This window comes from Cyprinus carpio, chromosome A9 (assembly GCF_018340385.1).
Source record: "Cyprinus carpio isolate SPL01 chromosome A9, ASM1834038v1, whole genome shotgun sequence".
NCBI lineage: Eukaryota > Metazoa > Chordata > Actinopteri > Cypriniformes > Cyprinidae > Cyprinus > Cyprinus carpio.
The window spans coordinates 11696669-11715952 of record NC_056580.1 but is presented as its reverse complement, the minus strand read 5'-3'; the positions used below and the strand labels follow the sequence as shown (position 1 = coordinate 11715952).

Genomic DNA, 19284 nt, shown 5'->3' with positions numbered 1-19284 from the left:
AATTAGGGCTGCATGGTTGTGACAAAAATCATAATTGTTGATTATTCCCTTGAAATTGTAATTGCAATTATTAATTACAATTATAACAGTTTACACTGAATGATGTTTATAAGATACCAGTTTGAAGCAACTGCATGCCATATTTTTATATAGAAATTAACAAACTGAAAACACTAACTGAAAAACTTTTATTGCTTTTCAATAGCATTAAGCCTCAAATGTGAACTATACATTGGACTGGTTTCTTCTTATAAATAAAGTAAAAATATGCATGGTATTAAAATGTTATACTAAAACTAAAATTAAAACAATGGAAAACCCCTTAAGAAAACTTGCAGAGAGAAAAAAAAATATACATTTAAAGCACACAGAATAACATAAGTGGACTTAACATAAGTGAACAAATACGTAATGATGGCATCTGTAATTGTAATTGAGATTAGAAATTTGATTAATTGTGCAGCTCTTTTTACAATAATCACATGTTTGGTTTGTTTAATTGTGCAGCTCTTTTTAATTTTGCAGCTCTTTTTACAATAGTATTTACTCAGTGCAACTTATAATATCCAAGTGAAAGATATTACACCAACATGTCAGAGTTGTCAGAGCTCTGCATTTAACCCATCCAAGTGGAGACACACAGCAGTGAGTAGTGAACAAACATGCACACACACACTGTGAACACACACCTGGAGCAGTGGGCAGCCAATGCTGCGCACCCCGGGAGCAGTTGTGGGTTCGGTGCCTTGCTGAAGGGTCTCACCTCAGTCATGGTACTGAAGGTGGAGAGAGCTCCCCCCACCTACAATGTCTGGCGGACTTGAGACTCGAACCTGTGACCTTCGGGTTACAAGTTCAACTCTCTATCCATAATATAACAGGATATTAGCACCTCCATGCTTTACTGGAGGAATGCTGTTATTTGGATGGTGAGCTATATTGTATTTCTGCCAGACATATCATTTAGTGTTGAGGTCAAATAATTCAAGTTTAGTCTCATCTGCCTCAGAATCTTCGAGGACTCATCTTCGTGACTGCATGTGGCCTTTCTTGTGGAGTGCCTTTTTTCTTGCATTTCTCCCATACAAGCCACATTTGTGGAGAATTTGTGATATTGTTGTCACATGCACACAATGACCACTCTTTGTCATAAATTCCTGCAGCTGCTTCAGAGTTGCTGTAGGTCTCTTGGTCGCCTCTCTGACCAGTTTCCTTCTGGCTCTTTCTTCTAGTTTTGTAGCGATGTCTTGATCCAGGGAGGGTGTGTATTGTGCCAAATACCTTCCACTTCTTAATAATAGACTTCACTGTGCTTCTAGGCATTGATAAATCCTTTGAATTTTGCAAAGATTGCAAAAATGCAAAAAATGCAAAGATTCACTACGTTAACTCTAATTTCATAAGCTTTTGTCTTCATAAACCAATGGCAGGTAATGTGAAAAATGGCAAAAATGGCAAATGCATGATGGCAAAAAAGCATGAATAATGAAGAAATTTGTATGTGAAAGCATAGCAGCCTCTTTTCACCTGACATGTGGATTAACAAGGGATGATCCCCATTTTACAGTCTGTTTAAACTGACACATGAAGAACTGTCTTCATATAAGACCATAATCCACCCATACTACAGATATAAAACATATTTATATAATTTCATAATTTTATATACAATTTCATTTATATATAAAATTGCATATAAAATTATATATATACAATTCCTAAGGATAAAATGGGTTTTTCAGCAGTACATTTGATAGGAATCATTTTAAACTTTTTATAACTGCAAATTATGAGACCCATAATAACAAATGATTCCTTTAGCTTTGTCTTAATTTAGCGTGAACTAATTGTATCTAATACTGTAAATACACTCTGATGTGAGCACAGAGATCTGCAGAGATACAGAGATAGTTTCAGGAAGTGAAATATATATGTGCATCCTTTTAGGTACTTACCTGTTTGCACAATTCTATGCTATTTTGTAGTATAAATAGTGTATTGTAGTCAGTACAGTAGCATGATCACTATGAAAAAAGTTAACTTAAAATACCCTAAGGATGCACTTATTAAACCAAAAATAAAATAAAAATTTTGCTTTTATTAAACTAAGGATGAAATTATTATAAATAAATTATGTTTAGAATGTTTGAATTTTGTTTTGTTTGTTGGGGAATTCATCTGTTGATATATACCTTTTTTCCCTGCCCCTGCCCTATATATATATATATATATATATATATATATATATATATATATATATATATATATATATATATATATTAGTAGACATAAACTACCTTTGAAAGCAAGTGGCAGCAGGCAGCACCATGACACAGGTAAAATACAGCATATAGACATAAAAGTCTACATTTGAGACTTAAAACCTTTATCAGGAGTGCCTACCTGCAAATCAATATTTTGGAAGGAGGCATCTTTAAAGTCATGTTCAAAGCCTGCCTTAGTTCCTCAGTATTCATTATCCTCAGTTTGCAGGAAATCCATACTCTTTGTGAGAGGAGGATGAGCTACATCTCAGCGACTTCTAATTCTACCAAGAGTGAGAGCGAAACGAGAATAAAGCACATACAGCGTAACGGTGATTGACCGTCTTTCCAAACTCATACTATGGATGCCGAGATTGCAGCAAGAGAGTAAATTCAATCCTTTCCATCATGCCAAAGCATGTTCTGGTCATAGGCCCGGCACTCCCATGCTGCCTTTGCAGCTGCCAGAGGCATGTCTCTCTGCTCACCTTGTATAGTACTGCAGCAGGAAGGAGATTAATGGAGGACTAACCGATTTAGCTAGGCCCACTTCACAGAGTCACTTCAAAATTCCAGCTGCACAGCAATTCCTTTCACACAAGCAGCAGCAGTACCTTGCTTTCAAGAGCATAATCTGAGATTTAGACCTTAAAGGGGTTTATTTTCTAAGAGGGTTTGTCTCTCAGGCTTGCATTGCTTGTACACAGATTATTGCAAATTGAATAGACACGCCAGATGCGTCTGCATACCTTCAGGGGTTCTTACCTCAGCATGGCGTTCTTGCCGTCGCTGCGCACGCAACGAACTTGGCGCGTCTGGTAGCCGATCTCCACGTCCAAGCTCTTGAGGCTATGGTGGTGGTGGAGGTGGTGATGGTGGTGCTGGGAGCTCTGGATATGTCGTTTCATGGTGTTCCTCTCTGTATCTCCCGTGGTGAAGTCCAGCATGGTCCTACCACTCATCCAGAGCCCCTTGTGCTGCGGCTGCCTGCACTCGCTCCAGGGGCTGACTTTAAGGCTGTAGTGATGCTCACTTTCCCCAACCGGACAGGGCAGAAGGTTTGCACAAGTCCTTGTTTGGGTGAGATTGGGGCAATTAGCTCCTCCGTACATTGGTGCTGCTAGAACATGTCGGGTTCGATGCTGGAGACCCATGCCACATGTTCGACTGCAGCCGGACCAGGAGGAGAAATCAGATATGATGCAGTCGTGAGGGCAGGGGATCAGGCAGGCCTGCTCGAGCGCCGGTCGTGGGGAAAAGAACTCGCATATCCTCTCTGTAACGGCCGTGCGGTTTGAGGTGCGCACGCAATGGACCTTCCGTCTCTGGATGCCATGCTGGGCCGTGATGCACTCCACTGTCCTTGGTTTGAGCTCGTTGGACTGGAATGGGGCTAAAACGCACAGCCCCCATTCTGAAACCTCCCATTCGAAGAGGTCCTGGTGCCACTCACACACTTTAAAGCAAGGCCTATGGGTCTCAGGTTTGTCTGAGTGCCGGCAGTTTGAGTGGTGCGTGGTCCAGCCTTCTGAGTGGATGCACCACACCATCCTGGATTGAACCCCATCAGTTCCACATTCTTCTCCCATGCACCTGCCCCACTGACCTGTAAAATGGGAGATGAAAGAATAAATATTAGCTCTTTAACTTTAAGGATAATCAACTCATTGACATTAATGGTTATGTAACTTCTCAGCACTCATGACCATGAGCTTAAAGGGTTACTCCACTTACCCCCATTTCGTTCCAAATCCGTAAAAGCTTCATTCGTCTTTGGAACACAATTTAAGATATTTTGGATGAAAACCGGTCAGCTTGAGACTGTCCCATAGACTGCCAAGTAAGTAACACTGTCAAGGTCCAGAAAAGTATGAAAAGCATCGTCAGGATAGTCCATCTGCCATTAGTGATTCAATTGTAACGTTATGAAGCGACGAAAATACTTTTTTACTTTCTGTACATGAAGAAAATAAAAAAAATTCCTTGGAGAGGAATTGTTGAATAAAGTCGTTATTTTTAGTTTCTTCATGTACAAAAAGTATTCTCGTCGCTTCATATCGTTACGGTTGAATCACTGATGGCAGATGGACTATCCTGACGATGCTTCTCATACTTTCCTGAACCTTGACAGTGTTACTTACTTGGCAGTCTATGGGACAGTCTCAAGCCAACCGGTTTTCATCCAAAATATCTTAAATTGTGTTCCAAAGAAGAACAGAGTTTTATGGGTTTGGAATGACAAGGGGTAAGTGAATAATGACAAACTACAGTAGCAGCATACTCAGCTACAACATTCTAAACTGCTGAACAGTATTGTAGCTCACTGGAGCACATCAAGTTTTTTTTTCATGAGACTGCAACACTGCCACAGGTTTAACACATCACCATGTTTATTTATTTAACTGAAGGAATTACACGTCTCACACACACTTTCCTATGCCAAAATTTGCAAAATATGTAAACACCATCATTTCACGTTCATTCCCCCAAAGAAACCAAGCTAATGTTAACATTTAAAGGCATTTCAATGCCTCCCACAGACTCCTTCCCCTGAGTTTACAGTCTGACTACACATGCACAAATGGATCAAGATTGATTTTTCCTCTGTTATTGTACCTGCATATAAAGCTTTGGGCTAAAACCCACAAGATTCAGTTAGTGAATGTAGCTGTTGTGTTCTTTTAAATACACACTTGAAGCTGAAGACGTGTGTAATTTCTGCGTCAGTAGCCTCAAAGAATGTAACTGCAAAAATAATGATTATTTACAAGTGATAGTTTCGCCCCAAAAACACGCTACTGGTTAAGTCAATGTTGCTCTATTAAACTTTTTTTTTTTTACATCAAAAAATTAGAGGCCAAAACATCACCACAAATTCAGAAGCCAAATATTATATTGCACAGACCACATATGAATAACCCTCTCAGTGTAGACACTCTCAACCTCAAAATCATATTCATAGACATTAGAATGTGAACTACAGCTTGTGAGGCTGTACAGAAATGAGCAGGTACAGACTCAGTGCGGTTGTTTGAAACGCTGAGAATAAAGACACTACAAACCCACTCCATGTGGTGAGAAGTGAATATATACTATATAGACAGCCAAACACAGCCCTAGCATGAAAGATATACCTGCACAGGGATGCTAGAGAGCTGCACACTGTTAAACAGATGCACAAAATAATTAGTACTTAATCATTTGGGCAGATTTTCTAGTGTTGTTTTCCATGCTAGACTAGTTAGCCATATCACAAAAATGTGTATTGTTGTTCCACTCGTCATTGTCAACACAGTTGTAATCCAGCTGCAGGTAATCAGAGCTGTGTTAATATTCAGACCATTGTTTTAACAACACAGATCAACAGTTAATAGTGACTTACATTTTAGACACACAGGATGACGTTCCAGAATGAATCAGAATTTTTGTATGAATTGCTTGAGCAAATTAAATAGACTCGCTCAAAGACTAAACAAATGTAGCATTTTTAAATAAATCAGTTCCGTGAATGATTCAGTGACTCACTCAAAGACTGAATGGATATTTGATCAAATCAGTTGAGTAAATTATTCACTGGCTCAATAAAACACTGAATGAACGTTTTTGAACAAAGCGGTTGACTGAATGTTCAGTAACTGAAATACAATTGTCTAATTCCTGAATATGTCAACTTTTGAACACAATGGCTGATCGCTTGATGAAAATGTTCATTTTTAGGTCGCCACCTTGTGTAAAGCTGCAGTAATTCTAGACTTTGCTCATGTAAAATGTTAGGCGAAACTGAAATGGTCAAAATATGGTCTCTCTCTCTAGCATCTTTTTCTTTTCTTTTTTTTGTTTCTGTTTGTTTGTTTGTTTTTTTAAAACATAATTCTACATATAATACATATAAAATGTAGAAATATGTAATCTACTTCACTTTACCGCAATGCTCCAGTCCTATAGATTTAAAGTTTACATTATTTTAATTCAGTTTAGAGGCCATCCCGATCTTCTATTGGCCACATGTCTTGAATTTTGTATTTGTACAGTATATACGTAAGCATTTGTCAGTTCATAGCCAAAATAATGAGCAAAATGGATCAGACATTGTGTGGATCAAATATCTGGCTATGTGAAACCAATTCACCTTTATCCCACTGGTGCTTTGGGTAAAGCGGTCAGTTTGCAGAACTGACATAAAAAATATCCTCAACATGTGCACATGCCTGCACACACACACAACTGCTGATTGTTGATGATCCAGCCAGCTCATAAAATCAGTGAATCACTGATCTCTAACAAGCCACTCGCTCTTCTCAATCCAGTGCACCTGGTCCGCTCAAGGTGTTTCTGAACGACTCATCCCATCCACTGCGGCTTTTCCAGCACCAGCTGTGCTGTGCGGGTGATTTATAGCAGCGTGATTCAGTGAGATTACACTGACAGAGCAGCAGCAAACACAACAAACCATTCCTTTCCAGAGATCTACACCTCCAGGGCTGAATAATCACACAGTCCATCACTGGCCAGACCCTTCTCATCTCACTGCCCCTCTTTTGGTCACACGTACAGCTTGTGGTATCGCTCCATTCATTACAGCTTTTGTCATAACATCAAGAGAGCGGCAGGGAGCTTGACACACTGTGAGGCCTATCTGACCTATTCCTTTCACTCACAGCCTGATTGAATACAAGTGTGATGATCGTTTTTGTTAATGCATGTACAATAATATTCCACTTAGATGCTAAAAGAATAATCAACCCAAAATAATTAATGCAAATGAGTCATTTATTCTTTTTTATCTTTCAAACATATATCTTTTTTGCAAATTGTTTTCATTAAATAATATATAAAATATATAAAAAATTGTGCTCCTGAAACAAAATAAAGAGTTTAAAAAAGACATGAGGGTGAGTAAATAACAGAAATGTAACAGATACTATTGCATTCAGAGTTTTTTAGCACTGTTCTGAATGTTTTGGCTGTTGGATTGTCAGTTTATCATTGTAGATGTTTGTTGCATTTACAGGTAAATTTTTGCATTTGACAGACACTTTTATCCAAAGTGTTTCTTCGGGATAAACATGTCATTGTGCATTCTCTGGGAATTAAACCTATGACCCTAGTGTTGCCATGCTTTAACAATAGAGCTGCAGGAACATTAAATTTGATAAAGACTTTATTCTATGCTTACTTAAATGTGTTCACTATGCCATGATTTTTATTACCAGCTGTTTAGAAGAAATCCCCCTACTATTCTCGTATGGCTAAAATAAACAGAAAAGTTTGAAAAATATCCATCAATATGCAAATGATTCTCAAGCTTGAAATTAACTGTTATGCAAGGTACTAAATTATTCATATCATGCTGAATCCTGTCGCATTTAATTTATTCAGTCTAGCGAGTGCTTAATTATTGAATTCGTATATACAGCACTTCACGTGGTTATAAACTTGTAGTCCATCCATCTTTTAGTGCTCTTAATTTCATCCAGGTGTCTGTTTGGACTGATGAGAAGTATTGATGACTGATGTTTAATTACTTAATAACTGAGTGGAGTTCAGTCAGCTGCACTCAGTGATGCTCTCATCTGCTGAACACAAACATCTCAGGCTCATCCAGCCAGATAGAGCTACAGTTAACACTCCAGATGTTGGAGGTGAGGAGTACACAAGAAGTGTTAACAGTAGCATCTCTTAAATTGCACCCCCCCCCACCACCCCCCCCCCCCACCACACACACACACACACCGCCCCTCCAGGTCTGTCAGTAAGTTAAAATATATAGTGTCGAAATGTAGCTCTGGTAAACCTGCAGTGCTAAAATCAAATCCAAGGAAAGATCACATCCAGAATCATGATATTCATACGATTTAGGTGTAATATTACAATCACACAGCTGCTTAAAAGGATTTCATTCACAGTATCTCAAGCATGAATAAACCATATACAATTAGCCAAGAATAATTAAACATTTTATGACAGCATCTGATTTTAGACCATATCCTTTTAACTGAAACAGACTTAAATACATAAAATATCTTAATTATTAATAATATAATTCAATTAAAAAAATACATTAAAATAAGTAGATATTCAATCTCACTGTGCCACTATGCAGTTACAGTACATTTATTGCTAGACCATCACCTAATTCCTGTTTTTACATTACATTTAAATTTACATTTAATCATTTAGCAGATGCTTTTATCCAAAGCGACTTACAAATGAGAACAATAGAGGCAATCAGACCAACAAGAGAACAACAACAGTATACAAGTGCCATGACAAGTCTCAGTTAGTCTAGCACAGAACTCGTAGCAAGGTTTTTTTTTTTTTTTCAAGAATAGGATAGACAAGAAAAGAAAAGGTAAGTGCTAATATTAGTGCTATATTAGTACAAGTGCTGGCAAAAAAGATGAGTCTTTAGATGTTTTTTGAAAATGAGTAAAGACTCGGATGTTTGAACTGAGATTGGGAGGTCATTCCACCAGCCGGGCACAGTCCAGGAAAAGGTCCATGAGAGTGATTTTGAACCTCTTTGGGATGGCACCACAAGGCGCCGTTCACTTGCAGAAGGCAAGCTTCTGGAGGGCGCATAAGTTTGAACTAGTGAGTTTAGGTATATCGTTGCTGTGCCAGTGGTCGTCTTGTAGGCAAGCATCATTGAATTTGATGCAAGCAGCTACTGGTAGCCAGTGTAACCTGATGAGGAGAGGAGTAACGTGAGCTTTTTTTGGCTCATTGAAGACAACCCTCGCTGCTGCATTCTGGATCAGTTGTAGAGGCTTGATAGTACATGCAGGAAGGCCCGCTAGGAGAACATTACAATAGTCCAGTCTGGAGAGAACAAGAGCTTGGACAAGAAGTTGGGTGGCTTGCTCTGACAGGAAGGGTCTAATCTTCCTAATGTTGTATAGGGCAAATCTGCAGGACTGGGTTGTGTAGCAATATGGTCTGTGAAGCTTAACTGATGATCCATCACAACTCCTAGGTTTCTGGCTGTCCTGGAAGGCATTATGGTTGACGAACCCAGCTGTATAGAGTAGTTGTGATTTAACGATGGGTTAGCTGGAACCACCAGCATTCTGTCTTAGTAAGGTTGAGCTGAAGGTGATGGTCATTCATCCAGCTTGAAATGTCACTCAGACAGGCTGCAATGCGAGCATCTACCGTCGGATCATCTGGTTGGAATGAGAGGTAGAGTTGAGTGTCATCAGCATAGCAGTAATAGGAAAAGCCATGCTTCTGAATGACAGATCCTAATGACGTCATGTAGATGGAGAAGAGAAGTGGTCCAAGTACTGAGCCTTGAGGAACCCCAGTAGCAAGAAGTGGTGACTTAGAAACTTCATCCTTCCAAGACACCCTGAAGGATCTATCTGAGAGGTAGGACTTGAACCACAGGAGTGCGGTTCCAGAGATGCCCATCTTTCTGATTGTGGACAGTAGACAGTTCCAGCAAGATGAGTACTGAGGATTTGGAAGCTGCTCTTGCCAGTCACATGGCTTCAGTAACCGAGAGCAGGGCAGTCTCAGTTGAGTGGCTGCTTTTGAAGCCAGATCGGTTGCTGTCCATGAGGTTGTTCTGTACAAGAAACACAGAGAGTTGGTTGAACACGACTCGCTCAAGTGTCTTTGCAATGAATGGAAGAAGGGATACCAGTCTGTAGTTTTCTAGAAGTCCTGGATTTAAAGATGGTTTCTTAAGCAGTGGGCTTACCCGAGCCTGCTTAAATGCTGAGGGAACTGTACCAGAGTGAAGAGAGGTGTTGATAATGTGAGTAAGTGAAGGTATTACTGAAGAAGAAATCGCTTGAAGGAGGTGAGTGGGAATCGGATCAAGTGGACAAGTAGTAGGATGACTGGACAGGATAAGTTTGGAAACGTCCATCTCTGAGAGTGGAGAGAAGGAGGAGAGAGAGTGTGTATTCGTTGTTATGAAGTTATCATCCGCCTGTGGTGTGGAAAATTGGTCACTGATGATTCTTGTCTTATTTGTGAAGAAAACTGCAAAGTCGTCGGCTGTAAGAGTCGATGAAGGAGGAGGTGGAGGTGGACTAAGAAGAGAAGAGAAAGTTTTGAAAAGTGTGTGAGAGTCAGAACAGTTGTTAATTTTGTTGTGGTAGTATGATGTTTTAGCAGTGAAGACATCTGCAAAGAAGGAAGAGATGAGAGACTGATACACACTGAGGTCGGTAGAGTTTCTTGATTTATGCCATTTCCTCTCTGCAGCCATGAGTTTAGAGCAATGTTCACGGAGAACATCGGACAGCCAGGGGGCAGATGGGGTGGTGCATGCTGGTCTGGATGACAATGGGCAAAAGTTGTACAAGCAAGAGGTCAGAGTGGAGCAAAGAGTGTCAGTAGCACTGTTTGTGTCCAGAGCTGAAAACTAAGCGAGTGAAGGAAGTGAGGATGAAACCAAAGAGGACAGGCGAGATGGAGAGAGTGAGCATAGGTTCTGTCGAAAGGTGACCTGCAGAGGAGCATGTGCTGCTTCAGGAGTAAGTGTGAGGTTAGCAGTTATGAGGAAGTGGTCTGAGGTGTGCATTGGAGCAACTAAAGTGTTGTCCATGGAGCAACAGCGCGTGTAGATGAGGTCCAGTTGGTTGCCTGATTTGTGAGTCGCTGTAGTAGACGCTCATTTGAGATCAAATGAGGCTAGGAGAGTGTTGAAGTCAGCAGCCTGGGGTTTATCTAGGTGGATGTTGAAGTCACCAAGCAGTACCAGAGGAGTACCATCCTCAGGAAAGCTTGATAGTTACACATCCAACTCCTCCAAGAAGTTTCCCAATTGACCTGGGGGATGATAAACGACCACAAAGTGGATGTTAACAGGGTGGGTTATAGTAATTGCATGTGATTAAAATTAACCGTTACCTGTAAGAGATGGTTGAAGATCAAATTTCCATTCTTTTGAGATAAGGAAACCAGTACCTCCACCCCTCCCGGTCGTACGAGGGGTGTGGGAACAAGTGAAATTAGTGGAGAGGGCTGCGGGAGTGGCAGTGTCTTCAGGTTTGATTCAAGTCTCAGTTAGGGCCATGTGGTTGAGACTGGAATGAGTAGCAATAGAAGAAATGAAATCTGCTTTGTTAACAGCAGACTGGCAGTTCCAGAGACCAACCGCAATAGAGAGTAAAGTAGTAGAGGTCAGAGGGACAGGCCGTAGATTTTTGGGATAGGCCTGCCTCCGATGTTCAGTGCGAGCTCTCCGAGTGTTCGTAGTAATAGTAGAGATCTGAAAGCACATAGTGAGTACAAGTGACCTAAATAAGTAGTTGAGAACAAGCTGTACAAAAACAAAAGAAAAAGGGGAGAAAATCAATACTCAAGTGCCTTGTCGGTGTCCTTGCTTGGTGGAATCGCACAGGTAAAGTCGTTGTCTTTACACTCGTCAGGCTTCACACGAGGGCTGCCACGACCGCTGCCGCGGTGAACTACCCACTTTTTTATTTGCCTGATTACCTGTTATTGAAGTCAGCTGGCCACGCCCTACTATTTAGCAGACCGAAACTGGGGAGTCCCGCGATAGGCAAACGTGAGAACAAATGCCACTTCAGCACGTACTGTATGGTAAAAAACACAGTAAATGAAACAAAGTTTCCTAGCAACGAAGATCTGTGCTTTAGTCTAATGAGAAAACAAGGCAAAACACTTACAAACTGCTGTCCTTTTCTGTTGCTTGACTGTTTTTTCTAACAAGGACTTCCAAAACAGGTAATTAAGTACTTTCACTGGCTTTGGCCACGCCTTACTATTAAAATTTTTTCTGAAATATATCCATTACTAAAGCCATGTTGGCGACAATTAACACAGCGAAATTTTTCTTTTGATCATTGAGTATGTTCACCATTTGGGCATATTGACACTATTTATTGAGTAATCTCATAAAACAACTTGAACACAGCCAGTTCACGAGGTGAATGAAAATCAGGTGTTTTGTTTTTCAGTATTCATAATCTTGAGGGAGTCAAATCCTGTATCCACTCTCAGAAAACTGAAAGATTTAATGCAAATATGAAAGCATTTCTGTGTGTGTGTTTTGTTTCAGTCTGGCACGCTGCTAAAAACACTGGACAGTTGCATGGATGATGAATATTAATCACAGTATTGACAGAGTTGTTTCTTTTGAAATGGAGAGCGATACCAGCTGTTGTATCAGACCCTGTTTGATATGCAGTTAAACGATGAAGCTTCCTACTTATTCCACTCCAGAGCCACTGGAGAGTTACTCATTAATTTCTCCAATCAGTGGAAGTTTGGAGACAGCATTACCCCCAACATTTATAATCATTAGTTATAATCTTTTTTTGTTTGTTTGTTTATGTGCATCTGTGTGTGTATATACAGTATACTGTATCTGTATGTGTATGTGTGTGTGTGTGTGTGTGTATGAACACACACATACATATATGTTTATGCTCATGTGTCATTTTGTGTGCATTTACTAACCATGCATTAAAACAAACTGGTGAAATCAAACGCCACCACATCTAGAAAAAAATTCCTTGCTAAATTTTGCTTTCGCACAGAGAACAGAGAGATAGGTGCTTGCCGCTGCAGTGACTGACAGGCTCAGTCAAACTCATATTATCCCTCAGGTATAATTCCATATATTCTGTAGTGTAGATGACTCTTGACACAAGAGAGCTGAGGGCTAATTGAGTGTGGATACACTCTCACCTCTCTAAAGCTATCAGAAACACCAGTACCAGATGCTACTGAAGGACGAAGAGGCAACGCAAAAGAAAAATGTAAAGAAAAGCAATGAGAAGACAACAATAAAGAAAGCAGACACGGAAGACCAAGGACACAAATCCTACAGGGAAAAACTGAATGACCCAAACTGTACTCTCAAGATAACAACATGATTTTGTTCATATTCACTGCCACTGAGCCTCTTCAGTTCAGACAGTGTATCCAGAGATGGAGAGCATCTATCAGCTGCTAAATGTGAAAAACTGCAAGTGCATTTTGTATGAGAGAAAGAACTTCATCAGACCGAAATGTAAGTGGGCAGATTTCCATGACAGCAGTGAGATTAAGATGAAGATCGTCTGTCACGCTGATGTGTTCCTCTAAATACTCACAATCTATGCTAATCTCTGTCAGACAGCGAGAAGTAACTGTGACAACACTGAATTTAACACTGAGATCCTACAATGACCTTGTTTAAAGTGACACTGCAAGGACCACACTTTTACTGCATTTCAACACTAAAGGAGAATTCACTGGAAAATTATTTATATAGATGCACTGACTGCCTTTATTTGATCAGAAATACAATAAAACAGTAATATTTTAAAATATGATTACAATTTAAAATACCCTTTTTCAAAATGTAATTTATTCCTGTGATGCAAAGCTAAATTTCCAGCATCATTACTCCAGTCTTCAGTGTCACATGATACTGCAGAAATCATTCATATGCTGATTTGGTGCTCATGAAACATCTCTTTTTTTTTTTTTTTCTCAGAATTCTTTGACAAATAGAAAGTTGAAACGGACAGCGTTTATTTGAAGCAGAAACATTTAGTAACATTGTAAAGGTATTTACTGTCAGTTCAATTTAATGCATCCTTGCTGAATAAAAGCATTAAAAAATCTTACTGACGACAGACCTCTGAACATTAGTGTATATTTTACACAGAAATTAATACAGCTCATGTTTCATTATTATTTCAAATCTTTTTATTAGCATTTGCAATGACAGTCCAGAAAGATACATCATAAAAAAGCAATAAACCAGAAAACTGTCCATATTAATCTCTCCCAACAAACCTTCCCCCCACCCAGATAACCCCTCAAAATAACTCAAATCTCGAAGAAAATAATAATAATAAGGAAAGATAAAATAAATAAGAATAAAATAAATAAATAAATGAGTAATTGAATAAAATCAGCTCATGTTTCATGAACAATACCTTAATTTAAACATGGCTAGCTGTGCTGGATTGTGGCTGGTTAGTGGTTATTTGTGCTAAAAAACTGTTTACTAAAGTGGTGCACCTGCTTATTGAATTTGCTCTAGCTTTTTTTCTATTTGAAAAAAAAAAATAAAAAATTACAAACTGACACAATTCCACGCTGAATGCAGAATTGAATGGATTCCAGGTGAACACACAGACTGATAAATATGATGATTGAACCGTCAGTAGTGCTTCCTACAAGAACAGCATTTGATAATCACTCCTTTGATTTCCTCTTTCCCGTTGCCTCTTTCTTGTGGGGAAAAGCAGAAGTGTCAGCCTCTGCTGGAGCCAGGTGTTATCTCCAGAGCCATTAGACAGGGACAGACTCTGCACTGGCACTCTTCAGTGGTTGGAGGAAGAAGATAAACTGAGTTCTTCACAGCTTCCAAGTATCAGGTGGGACGTGCACCTTCATCTTGCTCTAAATAAGATTTGTGGCACCACAACAGCAATAGTGCACCAGGAGAGAGATACAGTCCAGAGGAGACAAAACTGCACATCTTAGGGAAAGGAAGAGAGAATGCTATGTCATGGAAAGAACAAAAACTACATACAGACCGAGTGAAGAAAATGCTCTTAAAGCACCTATTGAGGTGGTCAGATTGCTCAGATCTCACAAGTGCCTTGGAGGGCTTTTGACTGAACAATTGATTTGTTCATGAACAGATCACACAATCCAATTAGTACAAATGCATAAAGTCATGCCTTTCTTTGCTATTTGAGAGATGCATTTCAGTGATTCTAAATGTGTGAAATTACACATTAAATGCACCCAGCCACAGCCCACAGCCCAGAGCCCCAGACCCATACATTGGATGCAGTTAACAAACATGATAGTGGACAATGCCTGATTGCATTAGGGGCTATTCACACAGAACATGTTTTTGCTTTTAAAAGACACAAGACGCAAGCAGTGGAATGGGGAAAAAAAGGCAAGGCCTCGGGATAAAAGTTGAACTTGATAGTTGAACTTGACATAGTGTTCTAAAAAAGTAGTGTTTCTTCACTGAATGAGTCCATGGTTTTTAATGAATCAAGCAAGCTGATGAATCACTGACCCATTCATAAAAACTTTAAAGGTGCCATGTGTAAAAATGGAGGTAAAAATATCCAAAAAATGACCTACACCCATCAAAAGAATGAGAAGAAATAAGGGCGATGATGTCATTAAAAAGATGTCAAGTTATAGTGCTGCAGAGATATCAACCTTAATTGGCATTAGCATTACTAGCAACGGCCCGACAGGTGTCGTAATACCAGTTTCGGCTATGGGAGGCGGTATGCGGGCAACATAACCACCAGCCAACCTGCAATACACGAATAACTCGCACGGCTTGTGGGCGTACTTGAACCTGATGTCAATCGTGTGGAAGGTACAGCCCACTACTTAATTTCAGTTCAGGAAAAAGAGAGGAGGGATGGCTGAAGCCCTTGGCAAGAGACACCTACCACCACCACCCGCTACAGGGAAATAACCGCGCTCGGAATCACAAATCAAATCCGATAAGAAAAGGAGCCGAAACAGAGTAAACATCGGCACTGCTTTCCATCGCTGGAGACAACTGATGGACTTGAAAGAAATGAGGGTTCGACTCCGAACTTGCAACATTTCTTTTGGATTGGTAAGTAAGATGCTGTTAGTATTTCGCTAGAAGTTTGTTTTATATGTTTGCGTATTTTTTTTCGGGAAGTTATAACATAGAAATGTATCGAAGGCTGTTCGATAAACGTGCTAATGTTAGCGATGGCTAACCGTAGCTGCGTTTGATAATTAGCTAGCTATAACTTACCCACAGATCCGATCCGGTTTTCACCTGTTATCTACCAAAGCCCGTCTCTACCAAGCTGATGCTAAAATGTAACATTACCTAAGAAGCTTGAAATGTCTTCGATGATAATGAACCCGAGAGAGAGAGAGAGAGAGAGAGCGCCCCGGCCGCGCGCGCACTCACTCACTATATTCAGAGCGGGCAAGTTTTTGAAAGCGTGTTAAAAGAGTCAATTGCGTGTGTCTCACGGTGAATGCTTGAGAGTTGGCAGCTCTGGTTACGTTGGTGGGCGCTAGCTTGGTCAACATCAGCTGTCTGATGTTGACCAATGATGTTGACAGAATGCTGTCTGTCAAATTAATTTAATTCAAATAATGTGTATATACAACTCAAAATGTAATATGAACAAAACGAATATGAACATATTCACTGGTAAAGGTGAAGGGGAGTAGCTTGAAGATGTCATGTTTCAAAATCACTTGACATCACCCAACGTTCCTCTGAAGGCAAAACGTCCTCTTAGGCTTCGGCTATGGCTCTAGGGTTGTTGTGAAGGTATGGGGCGGAGCATAGAGACTATGCCGTTTCTCGTTTGTTACTCTAGAGTAGACCAATTCACTTTATTGAGGCATACTACCCCCATCTGGTATGGAATGTGGAGTATGACTTGATTTTTTTGCCAGACATTACACATGGCTCCTTTAATGAATGAATGAATAAATCAAACAATCAACCATTGGCTCGAATGACTTAACAACTCACTCATTAAGACTGTGATTGCTGCCAACAAGTCATACCTATCATTTAAGTATATCATAATTTTTTTTAAATTATGTCATATTACAATATTTATTTAAAAATACCCATTTATTATCATTATTTATGCAATTTAAATTGCAGTGCAAATATTGTCACGGTGCAGGGAGCCCTTTCTGTTTAGCTCAGTGTTTGGGTGCTGCATTTTCCCCAGTCTTGGCTCATTCTGTGTTGCAGGAGGAGCTGGTTAACCTGGCGGATGTACCGGAGGCTTACCATGATTTGAGAGCGGTTTTCAGTAAGTCCCGAGCTTCATCTCTGCCTCCGCACTGCCCGTACGACTGTGCGATTGACCTGTTGCCAGGCACTTCTCCACCTAAGGGGCATCTTTACTCTCTGTCGGGTCCAGAGAGGGAGTCCATGGAGAGGTATATACATGATTCTCTGGTAGCAGGCATTATCCGTCCCTCTTCCTCTCCAGCCGGGGCGGGGGGTTCTTCTTCGTGGAGAAGAAGGATGGATCATTGCGCCCCTGTATTGACTATCGGGGGTTGAATGACATCACGGTAAAGAATCGTTATCCTTTGCCGTTGATGTCATCGGCCTTCGAGCTCCTTCAGGGGTCAACCATCTTTACGAAGTTGGACCTCCGCAGTGCTTATCACTTGGTTCGGATTAGGGAGGGGGACGAATGGAAGACCGCCTTTAACACCCATACGGGGCATTTTGAGTATTTAGTTATGCCGTTTGGGCATTCCAACCCCCCGGCGGTCTTTCAGGCACTCGTCAACGACGTGCTCCGAGACATGGTCGATCGGTTTGTTTTTGTTTACATTGACGACATCCTGATCTTCTCCCAGAACGAGCGCGATCATGTCCAGCACGTCAGGCGAGTGCTCCAGCGGCTGCTGGAGAATCGTTTATTCGTTAACCCCCACGGAACGGAACTATGACATCGGGAATAGGGAGTTACTAGCTGTCAAGCTGGCGCTGGAGGAGTGGCGGCACTGGTTAGAGGGAGCGCGATTTCCGTTTATCGTTTGGACTGATCATAAAAATCTTGAGTACATTCGCACCGCCAAGAGAATAAATTCTAGGCAGGCTCGTTGGGCATTATTTTTTTGGACGTTTCAGGTTTACCATTTCTTATCGCCCCGGCTCTAAGAATGGTAAACCTGATGCGCTGTCGCAGGTTTTTGAGACTGAGGCTAGACCCACCCTCCCTGTGGCCATTTTTTTATTTTGCACGGGTTGTGGCTGCGGTCGCCTGGGGGGTGGAGTCCAAGGTCCGCACGGCACTGCGCGACGCTTCTGTTCCCACTGGATGCCCAGAGGGTCTGCTCTTCGTACCCGAATCAGTCGGAACCAGCGTACTACAGTGGGGCCACTCTTCTAGTCTAGCTTGCCACCCTGGAGCGACTCGTACTTTTAGGTTAATCAAGCAGCGGTTTTGGTGGCCGTCCGTGGCGCAGGATGCTCGAAGGTTTGTGTCGGCCTGTCCTATTTGTGCTACGGGTAAGGGATCCAATCGACCCCCAGCAGGGCTACTCCAGCCGTTGTCGGTCCCTTCGCGGCCCTGGTCACACATAGCGATGGACTTAGTTACTGGCTTGCCTCTGTCTAGTGGCAAGACGGTTGTTCTCACTGTGGTGGACAGGTTCTCAAAGGCGGTCCATTTTATTCCCCTCCCCAAATTGCCGTCAGCGAGGGAGACAGCGACTATTGTCTTAGATCACGTTTTCCGTATTCATGGCCTCCCAGTGAACGTGGTTTCTGACAGGGGTCCCCAGTTTGTGTCTAGGTTTTGGACAGAGTTCTGTCGACAGCTGGGAGCGACTGTGAGCCTATCCTCCGGATATCACCCGCAGACCAATGGTCAGGCCGAGCGTGCCAACCAGGATTTGGAGAGAGTTCTGCGCTGTGTGGCGTCTGCTGAACCGTCATCTTGGAGTTCCAGGTTGACCATGGTAGAGTATGCGCATAACTCCCTCCCGGTCTCATCTACGGGTTTGTCTCCCTTCCAGTGCTGTTTAGGCTACCAGCCACCTTTATTCCCCTCTCAAGAATCCGATGCCGTTGTTCCCCTCCGCGCATGCGTTTATTCAGAGATGCCTCCGTACTTGGAGGATCGCCAGAGAAGCCCTCACTCGGACTGGCGAGAGGAACAAGGCATCGGCGGACTGTCACCGTACTAAGCCCCCACTTTACGTGTGTGGTCAGAGAGTCTGGTTGTCTACTAAGGACATTAACTTCAAACTGCCCTCACGTAAACTGGGACCCAAATTTGTTGGACCATTTATTATTGCCAAAGTGCTTAGTCCGGTGTCAGTGCGGCTCAAATTGCCCCCTCAGTTCAGAAGGATACATCCGGTTTTCCATGTTTCGAAGATCAAACCCGCCTTTCGCTCCCCCCTTCAGCCCCTGACCTCCGCCCCTCCGCTTCCAAGGCTCATCGAGGGGTCGCCAGCCTATATTGTACGGTGGCTCATTGATGTGAGGCGTAGGGGTAGAGGTCACCAATATCTGGTAGACTGG

At 41.5% G+C, this 19284-nt stretch overlaps 1 protein-coding gene across 3 annotated transcripts in view; it reads right to left on the bottom strand.

The window, feature by feature from the left end:
• The window catches only part of LOC109075079 (thrombospondin type-1 domain-containing protein 7B-like), a 178654-nt gene that overhangs the window by 92180 nt on the left and 67190 nt on the right, over positions 1-19284 (bottom strand). For all 3 annotated transcript variants that reach the window (XM_042763480.1, XM_042763479.1, XM_042763481.1), the window contains one exon: positions 3030-3870. In XM_042763480.1, coding sequence (XP_042619414.1) covers positions 3030-3870 — 841 coding nt within the window. The remainder of the gene's footprint in view (positions 1-3029; positions 3871-19284) is intronic.